Source organism: Mugil cephalus, chromosome 10 (assembly GCF_022458985.1).
Source record: "Mugil cephalus isolate CIBA_MC_2020 chromosome 10, CIBA_Mcephalus_1.1, whole genome shotgun sequence".
NCBI classification, from domain to species: domain Eukaryota; kingdom Metazoa; phylum Chordata; class Actinopteri; order Mugiliformes; family Mugilidae; genus Mugil; species Mugil cephalus.
This window is the reverse complement of record NC_061779.1, coordinates 7,377,069-7,395,880: the sequence shown is the minus strand read 5'-3', so window position 1 is coordinate 7,395,880 and position 18,812 is coordinate 7,377,069. Positions and strand designations below refer to the sequence as shown.

Sequence of the window (18,812 nt, the reverse complement as noted above, 5' to 3'; positions counted from 1 at the left end):
TTAGTGTGTGAGCTCTAATTAAGTCTGTGAAGCCTCACACACTGGCAGACAGGCTCGGGGAGGTGCACGCTTAGATACACATGGATGCGGTATAGGAAGGAACACGCGCACACATACATACATACATGCGAATGCAGAAACACGGGAATTCGCATGCATGCCCGCGCAATAGATCAAACACACAGGGCCTGCGCATGGGATAAAGAAAGATGCAAGCACAAGAAGACGGCTCATTTTCTGCATCTGCACAGTTTCCCACACGCAGGCTACACGCTCATCAGTCCGTCCACTGCAGTGCCCAAGACGTCCTATCACACAACTCCATCAAGCTTGGAAGAACACACACGCACACACACACACACACACGTGCGCAGAGGGAAGCTGACTCAGATGGGATGCTGTCAGTGGCGGTGCGCCCCCAGCGGCGGTGCAGCGCCCTGCCGCTCCTGCGCGGCGGTTAAAAAGCGGCGGGCGGCGCGCAGGGGCCACAGTGTGGGGTGCGTTTGCTCAAGGAGGCACAGAAAAAAAAAAGTTAGTCGCGGATTTTCTTTTTTTCTCTCGCTCTTGCCTGTCGTCCGTCCTGCAGCAGCAGCACCATCCGCCGCCGAGAGCATCATGGCAAATAAAGCACAGCAGCCTCCTCACCTGCACCTGGCCGAGGTCACCGCGTCCCAGTTCCTCGACATTTGGAAACATTTCGATGCTGACGGTAAGAGTTTTTTTTTTTTTTTTTTCTGCTTAAAAGTTGATTTAAACTGAAATGTCAATTAATTAACTGGATACACTGGCTTTACAATACAGCTGTTTGAAAGGGAGTAGTGCACGGGGAAACATAAGGAAAAATATTGAAAAGCACACTTGAAATAACGCACTTAACCGTTAACGAGAGTAGAACGATAGATTAGAATATCGCAGAGAAGGATTTTCACTTTCACCTTGCTGTATTTAATCGGGACTTTATAGGGAATAAAAATTGTGCTTAAGTTGGCATCTGGTCCTTTGGGGACTATTTTGTCTTTAAACAGTGTTGATAATCTTTATTGGCTCCCTTTAGATAGACTGATTTTACAACGGGATCTTTTATCAGCAAGAAACTTGATGGATTTCTGATGCATTCCTGATGAGGTTATTAACTTAAGAGAAAATGCTCTGGAAAAAAATATCGGATGGTTTCAGAAGAAATGATGGATAAACTGTATCCAACCGAAAGAGTGATTAAAGCGCAGTAGAGCTGGATGCAGCTCCATCCATCCCTCTGCCTGTTAAGCTTTATGAGCGCACAATGGTCCAGTGCGCTCCGGTCCGCTCCGCTCCGCTCTTCCCGTGGCACATAAAGTACGCTTGGATATTCCCCATTTTATTGAACACTCTCAGTTAAAGAATCGAAATCAATTTTCCGTTGAATTAGTCTTTCCGTGCATTTTGTAATCTATACTCATTGACAGGTTGCATGCGAGTAATTACCACTTGTATTCAATTATCATCAGGCTTGTGTCATGCGTTAAGTTCAGGCGGTGGTGGTGGTGGTGGTGGTGTCCTTTATAGAGAGGAGATCGATTTGCACAGACGTTTTCTCAGCAAATCTCCACCTCTATCTCCGCTCTCGGTGTCTTAGCTTCTGCTCTCTGTCAGTTCAGTATTTCTTCATCCAATCTGCAAATATCCGTGTATGACAAGTTGCCTTTTGTCTGCAAATCCATTCAAAGTTTCATGAGACTCATCCTATTTGAAGGTCTGCAGATTCCTCTGGGGACTGACAGTTTTCAATCTGAAGGGGGAAATATTTTCTTTTTAAAGCTGCTGTTGAAACGCTTGGTTAAAATTAAAGTTTAAGGGGATTCAGGAAGCCTCCAAGTTTGCCTGATGACTGGGAAATTACATAAGCTGTTCACCACCTCTTTGGGAACGAGTAGTTAGACACTCTCAGCTCAATCGCATTTTCTTTAATCTCAGACCTATGTGCGATGATTCTGACTCTGTCCATTAATAAAAGCCAAGTGTTCAGTCTTGTTTGCTCATTTGACTTGCCCGAGGCGTCGAAAACATACCTGCAGACGAGACAAGTGTGTTGCACCTATTTGTTTTACACACACATGCTCCTGGGAATTCATTGTCAGCGTGATGTTGCTGAAGCGTATTCCACAGGGAAATCAGGGCGGATTGAGGAGTTGGGTGTGGCGGAGGGCCTCATCAGCAGCTGAGCTTCGCCGCACGAGCTAATGTGCAGATAAAGTTTTTTTAAAGCTTTAACCCCAGTCTGGAGTCCTATCACAGGTGTTTGAGCCCCGTGCTGAGGTATTTTACATATGGAGCTTTGCAATGAGCCACTTTGCAAATCAAATGGCATTCACAGATTTGGCTACAGTCCTTGATTTCTGCCTCAATTACTGGGAGTGTCTACTGGTTGAGCAGAAAGGAAGAAAGAAAGAAAGGAAGAAAGGAAGGAAGGAGAGCTAATTTGTTTGTTCAGACTGAGTAAACATCTCTGGGTTGCAGATAAAAATACACAAGAGGCGATGAGCCCAGAGAAGACGAAACCACATATTCCCCTGTCAGCTGAGCATCAAATCGCATCTGGATGTCATCGTCTGTTGCTGCTCATCTGCTCCGTGTCTCTCTCATCTTTCTACAGACCTTTTTTTTTTTCATATTCAGGCTGAAAAAGTCTGCAGTTCCTTTCCTTTTTTTCTTCTTCTTTTTGCTAATTATAGATCATTTGTGCTGTCAATTGTTGTTTATATGACCTGGATGTGAATATTTGCAACACTAAGCAAAATCTGCCTCTTGAATTGAGTTCTAGTTCCCCTGTGTTGGCCCTCTGATGGCAGTGGTGCAGTATCCCAAAGAGATCTTTGGTGCACGCTTTAAGACCAACATATACGGAAGGGATGTGCTGATATGAGTGCTCTCATTGCGTTGCATAAAAGTAGTTATTTGACATTTAAATACAAAGCTCTGGGCGTGAGCTGAAATGAGCCATGAAATGGAGGAGATGCGGCCAGTGGTTTTCTTTTCTTTCTTTCTTTCTTTTTTTTTTATATCTGCAGACTCTAAGAGTAATCATTAAGCTGCAGCACACGCCATTTAATGATACGACTCCTTTAAACATATTGTTGTGTTTTAAAGACCGAGTTCAACCACCAACAGATGCTCTCCTGAACAAACATAATGGGCTGCATGGATCCATCGCTGCAGTCGCTGAGCATGCGACGGCGCCCCGGGATAATCTATTCATAAATCTATTTTTATTGTCATTTTATGCCGTTCGCCTTGTAGTTAATCACATCTAACTCTGTTTAATTATCAAGCAGGCCGTTTCTCTCCAGAGTGCTAAATGTCAATAAGACCCACAGGAGGGAGGCTCGATAGCAGCGAGGCATTTTGCTGTCCCACTTATTGAAACAGCCGAGTTTGTATTCATGAGTTTTGATAACATCACTAAGGAAGGCGCGTGAGCGTGCACGCACACACACACACACACACACACACACACACACACACACACACACACACACACAGAGAAAGAAATTCCACGGATAGAACAAAGACGCCACGATGTTGGTTAGATGGAGGGAAGGAGTTAGATTGAAGATGACAGAGGGAGAGAGAGACGGCGATTTCGAGCGAGAAGAGAGGAAGAAGATGGCACAATAATCTTTGTTGGTGTTTAATGAGGCAGCTCTGCCTTCCAGGGTTTTATTGAAGCAGCTAGTCACATCGTTTGGAGCCATCTGTGCCGCCATTCAGCAGGGTTGTTGATGGACGATTGGCACAGGTTCACATACTACCTGGGTGAAGCAGGAACCCTCATTTGTCCTCCGAATGGGCACTGACAGCTCAGCGGACCACCAGGAAGAAGAATAAAACGAGACGAGAAAGGAAGAAAATCAACTTTACGGTCCCGCCGGGATAAATTTGTCACAACGGAATCCAAGAGATGCGACTGACAATTGACAAAAATGAAGTTTCAACCTGACTGACAGAATACAGTCAAATAAGACATTTTCTGAAGAATTGCAGGAGCTTCAATTTACACTTGAGGTCAAAAAAGCACATTCAGGTTGCCCAAAAATGTGTATTTGTTATTTGCTTAGCCATATAATTTATCACTCTACGTTGTTATCTATATTGACTCATCCTGTTTGCTAAAGTCGCCATTCAATGTCGTATTGATTTCTGTGAAATAAAAGAAGCCGCCTGTGGATCATCACCTTGAAAATACAAGAAAAGCTTTATATTTTCCACATCATCCTCTGGCATTGCATCCCGCAAACACGAGTGATCAGTTTGCAATGTCAATAGTGGAATCTATTAAAGGTGGAGGAAGGAAGTCGCTGGTAAAAGGCTCATGTTTGAATCAATACCACGGCAAAACTGAGCCATCTGTTTGACACCGTGACACAGTGACCGCATCTGGTGTTATGAGTTTCCTTTTTCTTTTTTTTGCATGGCAGTAATACTGATTTTTGTTATGCTGCAGTATCATGCAGTTATGGTTTATCTGTCTCTCAGGTAATGGCTACATTGAGGGGAAGGAGCTGGAGAACTTCTTCAGGGAGTTGGAGATGGCCCGGAGAGGAGCAGGGGTGGTGAGTTCAGGGATTTAGGCATAAATCGCAGTTCCACACACTGACCAATTACTTTGTTTTTTAACTTATTGTCAATACAAATGCTTTCCAGGACCCTACAAACCCAACATTCAGAGAAAAGATGAAGGAGTTCATGCAGAAGTTCGATAAGAACAAAGATGGACGAATTGAGATGTCAGAGGTAAGATCTCGGAAATGTCTGTCTTGGCATTTGTTCAAATGTATAGTTATCTTAGCTTAGCATAAAGACTGGAGACAGGAGAATGTCTACTAGCCTGCATCAAATCCCAATTTAACATTTTTGGAAATACGATTAAACTAGCCAAGAGTGAGATGAGAGATACTTCAAGCGAATGGCTAGTTTAGCGTAGCATAGACTGACAATGCAGGAACAGCTAGCCTCCACAAAACCGTTTGAGACTTCCAAAGGATCTGTTTTCACATTCCTGCTAAGAGTGAGATTAAAAGATCAACATCACTTTTATCAGTTTTGCTAATATGCATCATATGCAGCAAGCAGCCAGATAGCTTAGCATAAAGACTGGAAATAGAAGAACAGCTAACCTCCACTAGTTTGTCTTGTTTTTGTATAAAATACTCCTTTATATTTTCTTGCTGAGATGGGATGATTGATATCACTCCTATAGTTATATATGAAATGTCACATATAAATTACAACAATCTGGTTAGCTTTAATACCCAAAGTGGCCAACCATCTCTTTAACTGAAACAGAAGGAAACTTCTACAATGGAATCACTTCAGTGTGGTCTTCTATTTGTGCGGCCACCACGACTTTCTCTTAGGATTATCAGTCACTCAAATGTCGGTCAGGCCCAAACCTGACTGTAGAAAAAGATTGAGGTTTCCTACTCTTCAATTGACGGTGGGAAAAGTTGTAATAGTGAAAGCAGAGATAATACCCAGAGCCAAAAACGCAGCACAAGCGAGCGGCTGCAGAAGCCCAATCAATAATACAATCAATTGCATAAATGCAGTGTTTCATGATGGACTCTGTAGAGCATCAGTTTGCGATATTGCTTTCCCTCAATTTTACCATTTTCTGAGTGTGATTTGAAAAAGATGTGCGAAGGAGGGCTTCTGCAATATCAATACCCCGCTGCTGGAATGGAAAATCTGCAAATGAGTTTTCAGTTCAGTTCCGTGTGTGAACATCTGGCAAGTCTGAACATCTAAAACCAAATTTTTAATAAATATTCCGAACGTGGGCATAATCTTACTTGTGAGGCTATGGCTCTCCATAATTCAAGTTGCTCATTTGAGGCCTTGTAGACAAAAAGCTCCACAATCCCCATCGCTTTCTATCTTCTAAGATCAGCTCCATCATTTAGACTTCTCACCGGTCCCATTTTCCTGTCATACCCCTCTCTAGCTGGCCCAGATTCTCCCAACTGAAGAGAACTTCTTGCTCTGCTTCAGACAGTTTGTCAGCTCCAGCGCTGAGTTTATGGCGGTAAGTGTTTTTTTTTCTTCTTACGCAAAGCTGCTGTTCCTTCTGATGAACTCGGCCACTTCATTAGTTCCCTTGGACTTTACGTTGAAAAGCTCGGTGTTTGCTGGGAAACGGCATTAGCCAGGGCTTTCTTACTCCAACCAACCATACATTACAGATCAAAGTCAGTCAACCGTGGAAGGTCGACAGCCTGCATGTTCTCATTCCTGCCCACCAGCTAATTTCATGCATTAATTCCCGCTGGATGGTTGAAGGTGTACCAATTAGTGAATTAAACTGGAGTCGTCCGGAATAAAAAAAAAAGAAAGAAAAAAAAGACAGACTGCTGCGCTCAGTTGTGCATCCTGTATCACAAATCAAGTGACTGTATATCCATCACAAACAGTGACTGGACAATTAAATAAATAGAGGGGTAAGTAGTGCAAAATACGAGTGTGGGTAGAGAAGACTCAGCTAATTTTATGTGACCCATTAATTTTGGCATTTGGTGCACAGAAAGCAGTCAGTGCTAATTACTCACGTCTGTAAATGGCTCTAAAAGGTGCTTTTATATGTGCGTTCAGAATTTCTATGGGTAAAATGTGAGTTGCAGAAGTTTGCACAGGAGCTAAATCCCAAACCTGAGTCCTGACTGGAGAGAGAGAAAAAGGAAAGGTCATACCTGAAATATACAAGTATAATAAATGTCCGTTTGACCCCTGTGAAGCCTGAAGAAACATGTTTCTCTTCTGAATTTGAACCCAAAGTTGGCGCCCCCTATAGGCCACTTTGTTGAACTTTTAGGTGCAGAATACGTGAATATCTACAGCAACGTAATCAATATTATCATTATCAGCGTAAAAAACAAACAATTAAACAACAAAAAAAAAACATTGAAGTGACAAAAACTGCAGTTCCTCGAATGGCCACTTGAGGCAGGCTACAAAAACTGGTACAAAAAACAATTGTGGTCCAGGTCTTGGATGTAGGACAACTGTAGATTTTTAGATTGATCTTCAAATCAGCTCTAGAGGAACCTTTCGGTGGCATCATGCCTCCCTCACCGCTGTTTTGAATCTCAACGTGGTGTTCATTCATCGTTATGTACAGTCAGTGTGAGCTAACACAAATTAACATACATGAAATTAGAGAGGGGGACTTAATTATCCATAGAGAATACTGGCAATGTTTAAAATTAACCTCACAGAAAGTAAGCCTGCCTCTTTCGTTCCGCTGCAGAAACCTTTTATATATGAAAATTTCTGAAGCTGAAGTGCCGCTGTGAATTTTGAATAATAAATGATTGGAAGAGTAACAAAAAGCTCTCTGCAGACAGGAATGTGTCGAAAGCTATAGTCGGAAATGGACATCATTTACCTTCAGAAGATAAGAAGAAGAAAAGAAAACGGCAGATTTCGTGCTAGATCTGCTGCAGAGAAAGAATGGAGCCAATTAGAAACCAATTACACGTGGGGAAGAGACCGTCCATTTCTCCTGTCGCCGTACGGAGAAGGAATAACGGAACGAGGAGAAGGACGAGGAATGAAAGGGAACGGGAGAGCAAGACGGATACAAAGGGCAAATGGGAGAAAGCGGGAAGGGAGAAGGTGTAAATGAAATGTCGATGGGAAGTTAAGATCCAGAGTTGGAGGATATGAAACAAGAGAGGGGGATTAATCAGTCTTTGTCGGAGGGTGCGGGGGAAGGAGGGAAGAAGTGGGGAAGAAGAAGGTTTTTAAGGGGTTAGAATGAGGAAGCAGAACCTTCTATTTTCAGAGTCATATATAATAGATAACACCGATGTACCACTGTAGCTCCTCTCTGCAGAGCCCAGAGGAGGAGCGGAGGAGCAGAGGGGGAGGAGAAGGAGAAGGGGGAAGGGCCATCCATCTTTGATAAGGAAGTCTTCTTTGGATAGGGACAGCTGCTAGATTAAAACATTTATTAAAATGACTTTCTTTCCCTCTCTCACTGCTCCGTGTCGGTCACTGGCCCCCTGCTCTGTTTGCGGGTGAATGGGATTGTATTGGAAACCGTGTGATTAGAGCGGAGGGCCGGGGCTCCTGTGGTCGTCCCCTCTGGAACGATTTCCGCTCTGCGCCAGAGAAAAGTCAAACCTTTAGCTCAGTTAAAGAGCAGAGCCGGACGGTCGATGAGAGGGGATTTATCAACGAGGGAACAAATGTAAATCCGTGTGCTTTGTGCTTCCTCACACATCAGTGCATGAGGAAAATCCAATTTCGTTTCTCTTTTATTTCTCTTAGGCATGGCGGCGATATGACACAGACCGCAGTGGCTACATTGAGGCAAACGAACTGAAGGTAAATGAGCATCGTACGCGACGACACGTCAGACTCAGACCATCCAATGAAGAATTTACAAATATCACAAGCACCTTTTATTTATTCATCTGCTTGATTTGGAATTTGTCATGTTTATTCTTATTTTATGTCTTTTTTTCTCTTTCCCCTTCCCTTGCACATCAACACACATGCTCATTAACAGAACAACAACAATCCCAAACTGTAATAGTCAGATTGAGGGAGCTGAGAAGACGCACATTCCAATAATCTGTAATCTGTAAACATTTGTTACGCTCCCATCCAGATGTTGTGTTGTTCACACCAATAAAAGAAAGAAGAAAGACAGCGTCAAAAACAATACTCTACTTTCTTTTTTTATATAAGAAAAGAATTTGATATATGGGAAATAAGCTGATTTGCTTTCTAACTGAGAGTCAGATGAACAAGACATTAAAAATATGAATACTAAAGTCATGAAATGATTAGCCTAGCTCAGTTTAGCATAAAGCAGCATATCTGGGAACATGAGGCTGAGCCTATAATACATGTATTTTTTTAAAAAAAACATTTAAATAAAAATAAACATGTTAATTACTGAGATTTACTGTTAGCTCTGTTAAGACAGTTTCCTCTTCCTGGAGCCAAGCTATGCTAAATGCTTGTTTATATTTAGTATAACAGTACAAGAGCGTTGTCAGACGTCAGTTTGGTGACACCTGTCACTGGTGGTAACAGCAAATACAGACTAATAATACATGTGTTTTCCTCGTCCATTCATGCCAAAAAAGTCCATTGAAATATACTAACGGCCGTTTACAAGCTATAGTGTTTGGGATATTTCAGTTAAGCCCTGCCCCATGAAGACCCCGCCCCTATTCATCCACTACTAAATATAATTGTTTTTTTTTCTAGCAACTGTGATCTGAGTTTATCCTGCACTTGGTAGGAGTTTCAGTTTCAATTGAAAAGAAGTTTTTTACCTCTCTGAGAAGTTAGAGGTATTCATGGCGTTGCCTGCAGCTCTTCATCTAACAGATTACTGTGGCTGCTAGTTCTCATTTTAATTACTCACAGACACAAAAAATTTCATACTTTATAATAAAAATCAATCAATAAACGATTTTAATGCGAACCTGTGTGAACCAGTTGTGCAGGTGTATTGCATAAATATGGGCTCAGTCACCAGTGAGACGTGTATTTAAATCTTTGCGATTGCCTCTCTAAATCTATAATCATATTTACTATCGTTACTTAGACTATAACATCTTTAATAAGATTTATTTTCATATCTCATATAAAGAGAAACATTATTGTTTCCTCTATTACTGCCACCCCTTCCTTAAATCTTCCACAGATCATTCTTTAACATTTGACCCTGAGATAATCTTTATTGTATTTTATATACATGTGAGCATAAAGGGCGAGTCAGACCAGGTAGCAGCTTTGACACTGGAGGGTTAAGTGGCTGTTCCACGAGAAAATCCCCAATGACCTCGCCTGTTTTTGTGTCAGGTGAGGATTCGGATGCAAAGAGCTTTGGCGATTCCACAAATGTTGTTCACTTCAACACCTCCTGGAAATGTTGTCTCAGATCATATAAAGAGAAATAGCACTCCCACACACTGGGGAGCGGCAGCCTTAATGGGCTGAGCGGTCACGTGGTGCGTGGAGATTGCGCTGCTCGGGTTGTTGTGGGATTCGCATTTCTTCCAGCTGGCCAGGTGGAGAGAAGGTACTCAGGTGTGGCTGTATGAAAGCTATGGAAAAATACAGATGAGATCTCCGGCAGCAGACTTGTGTCTCGCCGCATAATTGGGAGCAGACGCGGAAAATATCGACTCAAGTAGCACATGAGTGATATAGTACATTAGTGTAATGTACCCTCATTTCTGAATTTCAGAAAAAAGTGTACTTTTTAATGGCCTATATTTAATGTAGTCACTCTTTTATTGGGATATTCTACAAACAAGCACAAGATAATCTAGTAAATTACCATAAAACTATCACTATTTTACATCATATTCTGTCTTCTTATTCCCCTCTTCATCTTGTTTCTCATCCCTATTCTGACACATACTTAATTTTGCATTTCATTTGTCGTTGTTTTTTGTGAATATTGCTAACTTTACACCATCCCAAGCTTGTGAGAGAGCTATTTAAGACCAGATTTGTCTGAATATTAAAAGCTGATTTCATAATATGAAATACATATTTTACCTCCTGTATTGACTGTGCCTCCTTCTGCCTCGTATGATGATTAGGATGAGACACTTTTCTAAACTCGAGTATTTAACGTCTCTGTCCGCAGGGCTTCCTCTCAGACCTGCTGGAGAAAGCTAACAGACACTACGATGACCAGAAGCTGCAGGAGTACACACAGACCATAGTAAGACTCATGTCTCGCGCACAATCGGCGACAATTTGAAAAGCGCCAGATGCAGTCACAGCAAAAGGCACAAGTCTAATGTCCATCCGGTCCAGTGGTCCTCAAAGGTCCGTCACGATAGTGGTGGCGGTGGTTTGCTTCTCGGGGGTCGTGACCCATCGTTTCCTGTAGGTTGTGAGTTTGCCGCCCAGATGTGCTAACATCTGCTCATTTCTGGAAGCCCCAAAGCAGAGATGACCTGCTTTTCTGAAGCAGTCTTCCCGATGCTCATACATAAAACCTAGCTTTTGTTACGTCACTTTTAGAGACTTGTCCAGCATAGACTTTTCTGTACACTGAGATCATTGAGATGTTTAGCGTTTAGCGCTTACACAAGTGTCTAGCGAATTTGATTCCAGTTGTAGCAATGATCGTCAAAAATAAAACTTTGGTGACGCAAAAGGAAATGATGAGGACCAACTTTGATGTGAGAACCGTTGGGACCAAATGTGAGACCGTATCACTTTAAGCCACGTCCACATGGGAGAGATTTGCTGGTCCATTGCTATGTAGGTGACAGTTGGTCGCTAGTGGACGTTCCCAGCTATGGTTGCCAAGGTAACGCTCTTTTAACGTTCCCACCCCAAAAGGCCTCTGAGTGAAACAAGCATGAACTAGCAAGGAGCAACATAAAAGAATAATGACAGTGCATGGACACAGACGCTAAATGTAGATTCGTACAACATTATTTTCTAGATTAATAATTTAGTATATAATGCTAATCCCAATTGCTTCGAATCCAAAAAAATTACATGAAGATCATTTATATTTGTCTGATAAGAAGTTCAAAACTGCAAAATAATGCAATTTAATATAATAGAAGATGCTTTTTCAGATATTTTTCTTGAAATTTTATCATTAAACTATACTACAGATTCACTTTCTTTAATTGGACTAATCGTGGCAGCTCTTTCTTTGAGGGAAATTTAAAATTTAATGTAGTCTCATTGTAACTCTCTTACTCTGGGTTATTACTCTGTACAAGTTCAGCTTTTATAGAAGCGGGATGAAATGACTGAAGCCGGGGTTATGGGCCAGTCCCTTAACTGGTCGTCGTGTAAAACGGAGTTAAAAAATAAAAAATAAAAAAAGGCCTGTGTATGAAATTGAACATTTCCAGCTGCCCATCCTGTTTCTGAGTCTGCGAAATAATGCGCCACACTCGCCTTCGCCGCTGGCAGAATGTGTATTTATAAAATACAAAATAAAAGAAAACGGTCTTTTCAGTTTCTCTCTGTCTCTGCTCTGCTTTGTAGCTCAGGATGTTTGATCTGAATGGAGATGGGAAGTTGGGCCTGTCAGAGATGGCGAGGTAATGTGCAGTTTTACCTTGCTTCCGTTCTCCGTATTAATGTTGAAACGCGTCGGCCTGCCGATGTTCATTCAACGTCAAGCGGTCTGAATAATTTAACGGCTATTGTGCCTGCTAATGAAGTGATTCTCTCCCGCAGGCTTCTCCCCGTTCAGGAGAATTTCCTACTCAAATTCCAGGTAGGAAACAAACACCAAGCAAAACAAAACAGATATTTTAACACAATTAACGTCACTTAATACACTGAGATTAGTCATGCGGTGACTTTTTTGGCAGATTCGAGCAATTAAAGCCATATTTCTCTCTGTTTTTTTTGTTTTTGTTTTTTTTACAGGGTGTCAAGTTGACTTCTGAGGAGTTCAATGCCATCTTCACATACTACGACAAGGTGGGTGATTCTCAAGCACGCAAATTATTTAGCTTTAGAGCAGGAATAGTAGCACATGGGCACTTCATTATAGTTAACTAAATTAAACGACGTGTTGTAAGCAACAGCTACATCCCTCCCTGAGGAATGGGAGCACTTTAAAACAATAAATCACACCCGCCAACATTTACATGAGCACTATTTTCTTCAGCCCGACTGAAATCAGCCTGATCAGAGACACAAACTTAACGGGATCTGCTGAGAAGTGGCTCTGCCACCTGATCTGCCGTAAATATAATAGAAGAAGAAGAAGTTTATTGACAGGCCCATTGTTTTAGTGTCGCTGCCCACAACGATTCCTTCTTCATTCGTCTTGTACAACTCCATGTTTTGTTGAGACCATCTGTATTAAGAAGTAACTAATTTTTCTGATATCTCCACCAAAAACTCTGCTCCTTCTGCAAACTTGTCAGATTATTCCAACCAGAGAGACCATATACCACAATGAGTTTACTCAGTTATTAGGAGCTATTCGTTTCCTTTTGAAGAAATTATCAAAGGTTTACACCACCTCTTTCAGACAGTCTGTTTCTATTTGTGACAGATTTGGATTCTTCGTAGTGAGCTGACTCTCAAAGCTAATGTTCTGTGAATGGAAAGAGAATATGCTTGAGTACTCTGCATGGCTGAGTCCTGTTTGTTCAGGACCATCCTTTTTTCTTAAAATCATGAATATGCAAACTCATTGTTTAAACGCCCATAGGCGCTGCCCGACTACCTAGGGAAATGAGTTAGGCTCGACGCACCTGTCCCTTTGTAAACAGCCCAGGGAGGTTGAGCAGTGGCTCGGTTAATGGCCATATTTTGCACGTTAGCGGTAGATTGGCGAAGGGAGACTCCAGGGAGTTACATGACACAAGACCGAGGGGAGCGGCAGGAAGAACATGATAAATCATGATTCTTCTTTCTGATATCTTGATTTTTTTTGCGCCTGAGGCGCGGCTAGTTGTAATCTAGGTAGCTCGACTTTTGAGGAAGCTAAACTATTTGTTTTCTCATTTGCTCTGCAGTTTACACTTGGAATCTATTAGACCTGTAATTGGTTTCCTACACATTATTATTACAGCCATGTTTAATTAGCGTAACTGAAATTGCATAATTCCCCATTAGAGAACAAAGAATATGTCAATATTGTTACACAGTGAAGATTTACTCTTAGCATAGGAGAACACACTACAAATTGTGTAGATATATATATTTAGATAATCATCTGGGGCTGTAACTAAGATATTATTTCAATCAATTAATCTGAGGGACCGTTTAATCCTTGAGCTAACGAAATAACATACCAAAGACATATTTTAACATTAAATCTATGACTGAAGAATTATGGTGAAGTCCAAATTAGGAAGGATGTTCTTTACATTCTGCAGTTAATTAGCAAAGGGAGCTCTTATTTGTTATTTAATGGCTTGCGTTGATTATAATTGGAAATGCACCTGTATTAGTTATCTATTAAAGGTGGCTTACGTCCATTTACAGCGTAGACGACAGCAGAAACAAACTGCATACAACTTCCAAGTGCGCTGGAGAGCGGTGTTGCCACGCTAGCCATTAGCTTCTGCTTTAGTGAGTCTTTGCTGAGCTGTGGTCCAAAACTTAAGGACACAACCACGACCCACGGGGCCCCGGGACCACTGTAACAGTCCAAATACTCACTGGTGTTGCTTTTAGGTTGGATAAGTCGAAAAGCCGTTGAAGTGGTGGATAAAGTCACATTTTCAGCAAGCTCGGCAAACCTCCATAAATAACCAAAGACAGATGGAGACTTAACAATCATCTGACTGAGTTCATGAAATTGCAGCAAATCCAAAATGAAGAGATTGAAAACCCCTCACAATTCAACCATTGCACTTAATGTACGAGAAATGCAATGAAATAGCTCGATATATAAATGATATTACTTATTTACGTTGATATTTTGCCGTTTTTTGTTAGAAAGCATGGATAGTGCACACGGTCCAGTCCACAATATGTTGAGCACCCAATTGACGAGGAGGTGGAACTTTTTGCGCGGATAAAAATAAGTGGTAATAATCAAATAGTCTGCGTCTGCATTCTACTCCTGGTTGAGCAGACTTCCTGCAAACAGCATGTTGATGAAGTCCAGAGTGTTTCCTGACCTAGTGATGAGATTTGTTTTTGACAAACTATTAAGTTCGGTAATGAACCTTCACACTCAGTAGTTTTTTTTTTAATGTTATTTTGATTTGTCGCTCCTGTCTGGGCCTTCGTTATCTTTGGCAATAAAGTTTAGAGAGCATGCTATGAGAATAAAGACGTCCCTCACAGCAGTCTCCAGCTCACGGAGGACAGGGTTGAGTGTTCAATTATAGAAGAGCCACTGCGGTCCGTTCGTGTACGCACCCTCTGAGAATGGAGCATGTGTGTAATTGGGTTCATCATTTTGTGATGAGCTCAGCCCCTGGAGCCGAAGCGCAGGCAGCTGCTGTCACTGGTGCCGAGAGATCGTGGCCGGGGCGAAGTGTGGCCGGTCAACTGAACACTAACATGGCTCGTGGTGCCGCAGCCCCAAACTGTGCGAGGAAACAAACGGAAGATGGCACGCAACTTGGACAAACTTGGCTGATACCTGATGTCCCGCCGCTTTCCAGCAAGTCTGCAGAGTGCACTTTATTCTTAAGATCTAGGACACTTCAATCTCACTTCGTAAACATAAAAAAAAAAAAAAAGACTGGCAATATGCTCAGCTCTGAAATCATTTTGAGACCAAGCCTAGATGGTTTTGTGCCATCTGCCAGGGGACAATTTCCAACAGTTTGGACCTATTTTCAGGCCCCAAACTCGCCACCATGAGACGTAACTCACTAATTAGCAAAGGGGATTCATGTTGACATTGCATACACAGACTTATGAATGGGAAGTTGTTGTTTTTTTTAAATCATTTGGCTGGTACATTCATGATCCCTGCCATAAAGTCCTGAATGACGTTCAGCAACAGAGTGGGGAAGGAAAACAAACATACAATGACTACAGCAGCGATTGGAAAGGAATGAGAGTAAACATTGGACTAAACCACATTGTCGAGCTGACAGTGTACATGTTGTGATCTTTTATTCGTTTTATTCCTTCCAGACCAGAAATGAAAATGATGTTTGTTTTCCGTCTTCCAGGATGGAAACGGCTACATTGACGAGCAGGAGCTGGACGCTCTGCTACGAGACCTCTACCAGAAGAACAAGAAGGTCAGTCTGTGATCTGTCTTCATAGACGTTATCTGTAACGGTGCATACGGTGGTCCTGCAGCACACAGCACGCACCACCTATTTTATGCAAGCCTACACATTAGTTATAGGTTTTGGTTTATAATTTCAGATGTGCTCCTTGTTCAGTGGTGCTTCCAGGCAAATAAAGGGGTAAAACAAATTAACAGCAGCACCTATAGACACTGTCAGATTGCAATGAACCACTCGATGGCTGCCATTTCTAAGTTCAGCACCGTTGAATGTTAATAAACCCGTTAAATACGAATCAAAAATTAATGGACTTTTCACAGTCGTCTAAGTCAGCTCATCACATTTCAAATCCAGAATAAAAAGCAGCGACACTGGTATAGATAATGTACAATTAATTAAAAACCTTTACAATTCAGCTTCATAAAAAGGAATAAAATTAATGAAAAGTTAAATTTTATTACTCACTTACACTTAACTTTTGCTAGCCTCCCTTTTAAAGCAGTAAAGTTATAAGTTTCCATCTCAGTGAAATGTCTATTGTCTATTTCCCTCTAAACCGAGAGTCTATGAGAATGATTTGTAGCTATATTAGTTATTACCCATAGAGGGAGGTAAAATTTTCTTTCTCCCTTCAACATTGTGTGGTTTAGATGCTTCCTATTAAGAAACCACGACTGTTAGTGTATCTAAACACAAGGGTCCACAACATGATATTTCCTGTATCACTAAACATGTCACATCTTGTGCCAATACAATGTTCTGCTGGGAAACTTTTGGACCTGGCATTCATGTACCACTAACCTAGACCAGACCGGGCACCCCCACCTCCTAGCAATGACACTCCTTGATGGTAGCAGCCATCCCCAGCAGGAAGTGTAGACCTGGCCTCCAAATTCATTAGATCCCAAACTGATCAAGTATCTGTGGGATGATCCACTCATAGGAGCCAACTCTTATCTGTAATTTGTCCCTAAAATTCACAACCCAGAACAAGAAACGTAGCCTCATGCCAATGTATTCTGACTTCCCTGTGCGTCGTTCAGGAGGTGGACGTGCAGAACCTGAAGAGCTACAAGGAGAGCATCATGAGCCTGTCCGACGGAGGGAAGCTCTACCGCGGCGAGCTGGAAATCGTCCTCTGCAGGGAGCCGATTGTGTGACTTCTCGTCCTCTCTTGTTGCATAACGTCATTTTCTCTGCCTGCCCCGCCCTTCTCCTGAGACCTCACCCACTTCCAGCTGAGTGGCAGCATATACCAGGTGCATGTGCCGGACACCCCCCTTCCTCCCCCTCTCCCCTCTCCCCTCTCCCCCCAGCCATTTCATGAACCCCCTCCACCCCAAAAGCAACAAATTCCAAATGAATGATAAGTGCACTATCAGCTCGTAAATGAATTTTTCTCAAATTCTCCGCAGCATCTTTTAAACCTAACTATGGCCCATCTGAATCCTTTGGCTTTTGCCCCCTCAGACTTTCCTCTGAACTCTCCGATTTTCCCACCTCATCCCTGTTCATGCTGTGCCTGACCAAAGCCCTCCACCGCCGCACAAGTGACCGAATCTCTGTCCCCCGGCTTAATTTATTCCCCTCGCTTTTTCCAACTTTGCATTAATCGACTATATATAGTCAAAACAAAACTGCAGGCCGATGTGTTTGAATTGATCACAGTCATAATCTGTGACGGAGCTGATGTCAACGTTTCCACCTCTGTTTCTCCAGAAATCATCATGTTCCATTAAAAACTCTTGTGTACCATCGCCATGACCTCCATTTTCAACGTTTGTTTTTGGCTGATACGGTCAATTGAAAATATTAATAAAAGATAAAATCGTCTTTGACGTCGTACTGTGTGTCCTTCGAGGGTTAATATGTTATAATGTTGAGTCATTCCCTCAAAATTACATTGACTGATGATTTCGTTTGCGCTGACCACGGCTACTTTATCAGGTTCTCCCAGCAATAAACCGCTTCCAAAGATTAACAAGGGTTGCAAATCTTATTGTAAAGTTAGCTGCAAGTGTTGCAACATGACACAAGCAATTTCCCATTTAAATTTTCTCCTCAGTGTGCAGTGGAATACGGAAAATGATGTAAACAATGCATTTTTTGCTGCACTGACTCCGACAGCGTTATTTTCAGCCTGATGTCTTTCTCTGAGTTGCATAATGAAAACAACAGAAGGAACAAGTGAGTACATATTGCTGAGTCCGCACTGCCAGGCTTCTCCTTTGCTTGAATTGAAAATGAAACAGCATAACAAAACTCCTTGATTCATTGAAGTGATCATGAACTGCAGCGCCAGAAACACGGCCCGACCTAAAGTTCCCAGTGACATAAATTAGAAGTTTCTTTCAGACCTGTCGTTCAGTCGTTGTCTAGTAGGAAGTAAATGTAACCAGCAAATATCAGGCTTATAAAGAGTGCATTGTTTTAAGATGCTTTAAGATGGAAGCCACCTTTTAAACTCATTTGTATCCTACAAATGACTGAATGAAATCAAAGTGAGACAATATCAATAAGTCAGTATCAATATATATCAATAAAAACAGGAATGCACAAACTGTTACATAAAACAAAACTAGAAAACCGAACAGAACAATGACCTGAACTGAAAACCCGAAATGTCTGGTTTAATTCCTGCAGTGAGCCCGAAGGCCTTCCCCCTTTTGGTTGAATCCAAGATGGGAGGTTTCCCCTGCTACCGAGTGGAGTTGTTAGTCCTGAGATAGTAGGACAGGACATGATATTTCTAGTAAAACTCCCAGAATTGACTTGACATGCTTTTAAAGCCATCTGAATAATACAGCGAGCACACAGGCTCCTATCTCACAGAGGAGCTGGTGCAAACCCACATCAATTAATCAGAAGCATTTAAATCTTTATATGACACACGGCTGCACGGGAAAAGTGTGCATTTCACACAAAAAACAGGAGTTCAACTGATGAAAATCCAATTTCGAAGGATTGTGTGCATTTTGCTGAACATAAGCGACAGTTACAGGAGAACACTTACTGTATCTCTGAAATGTTGTGTAAAACCTAAGGCCACGTCCACGCATACCAAAACAATCTTTTTTTTCTCTCTGTAAAGATGGATGAAAAACACAT

At 41.9% G+C, this 18,812-nt stretch overlaps 1 protein-coding gene across 1 annotated transcript; it reads left to right on the top strand.

Annotated features, from left to right (window-relative positions):
• The first annotated feature begins 459 nt into the window (after positions 1-459).
• On the top strand, positions 460-17,537 carry calb2a (calbindin 2a). The gene is made up of 11 exons (XM_047597389.1): positions 460-709; positions 4,513-4,589; positions 4,681-4,770; positions 5,981-6,061; positions 8,305-8,361; positions 10,652-10,729; positions 12,025-12,080; positions 12,220-12,259; positions 12,415-12,468; positions 15,642-15,713; positions 16,748-17,537. The coding sequence occupies exons 1-11, from the start codon at positions 616-618 to the stop codon at positions 16,862-16,864; spliced, it is 816 nt and encodes a 271-aa protein (XP_047453345.1). The 5' UTR covers positions 460-615; the 3' UTR covers positions 16,865-17,537.
• Positions 17,538-18,812: the final 1,275 nt, after the last annotated feature.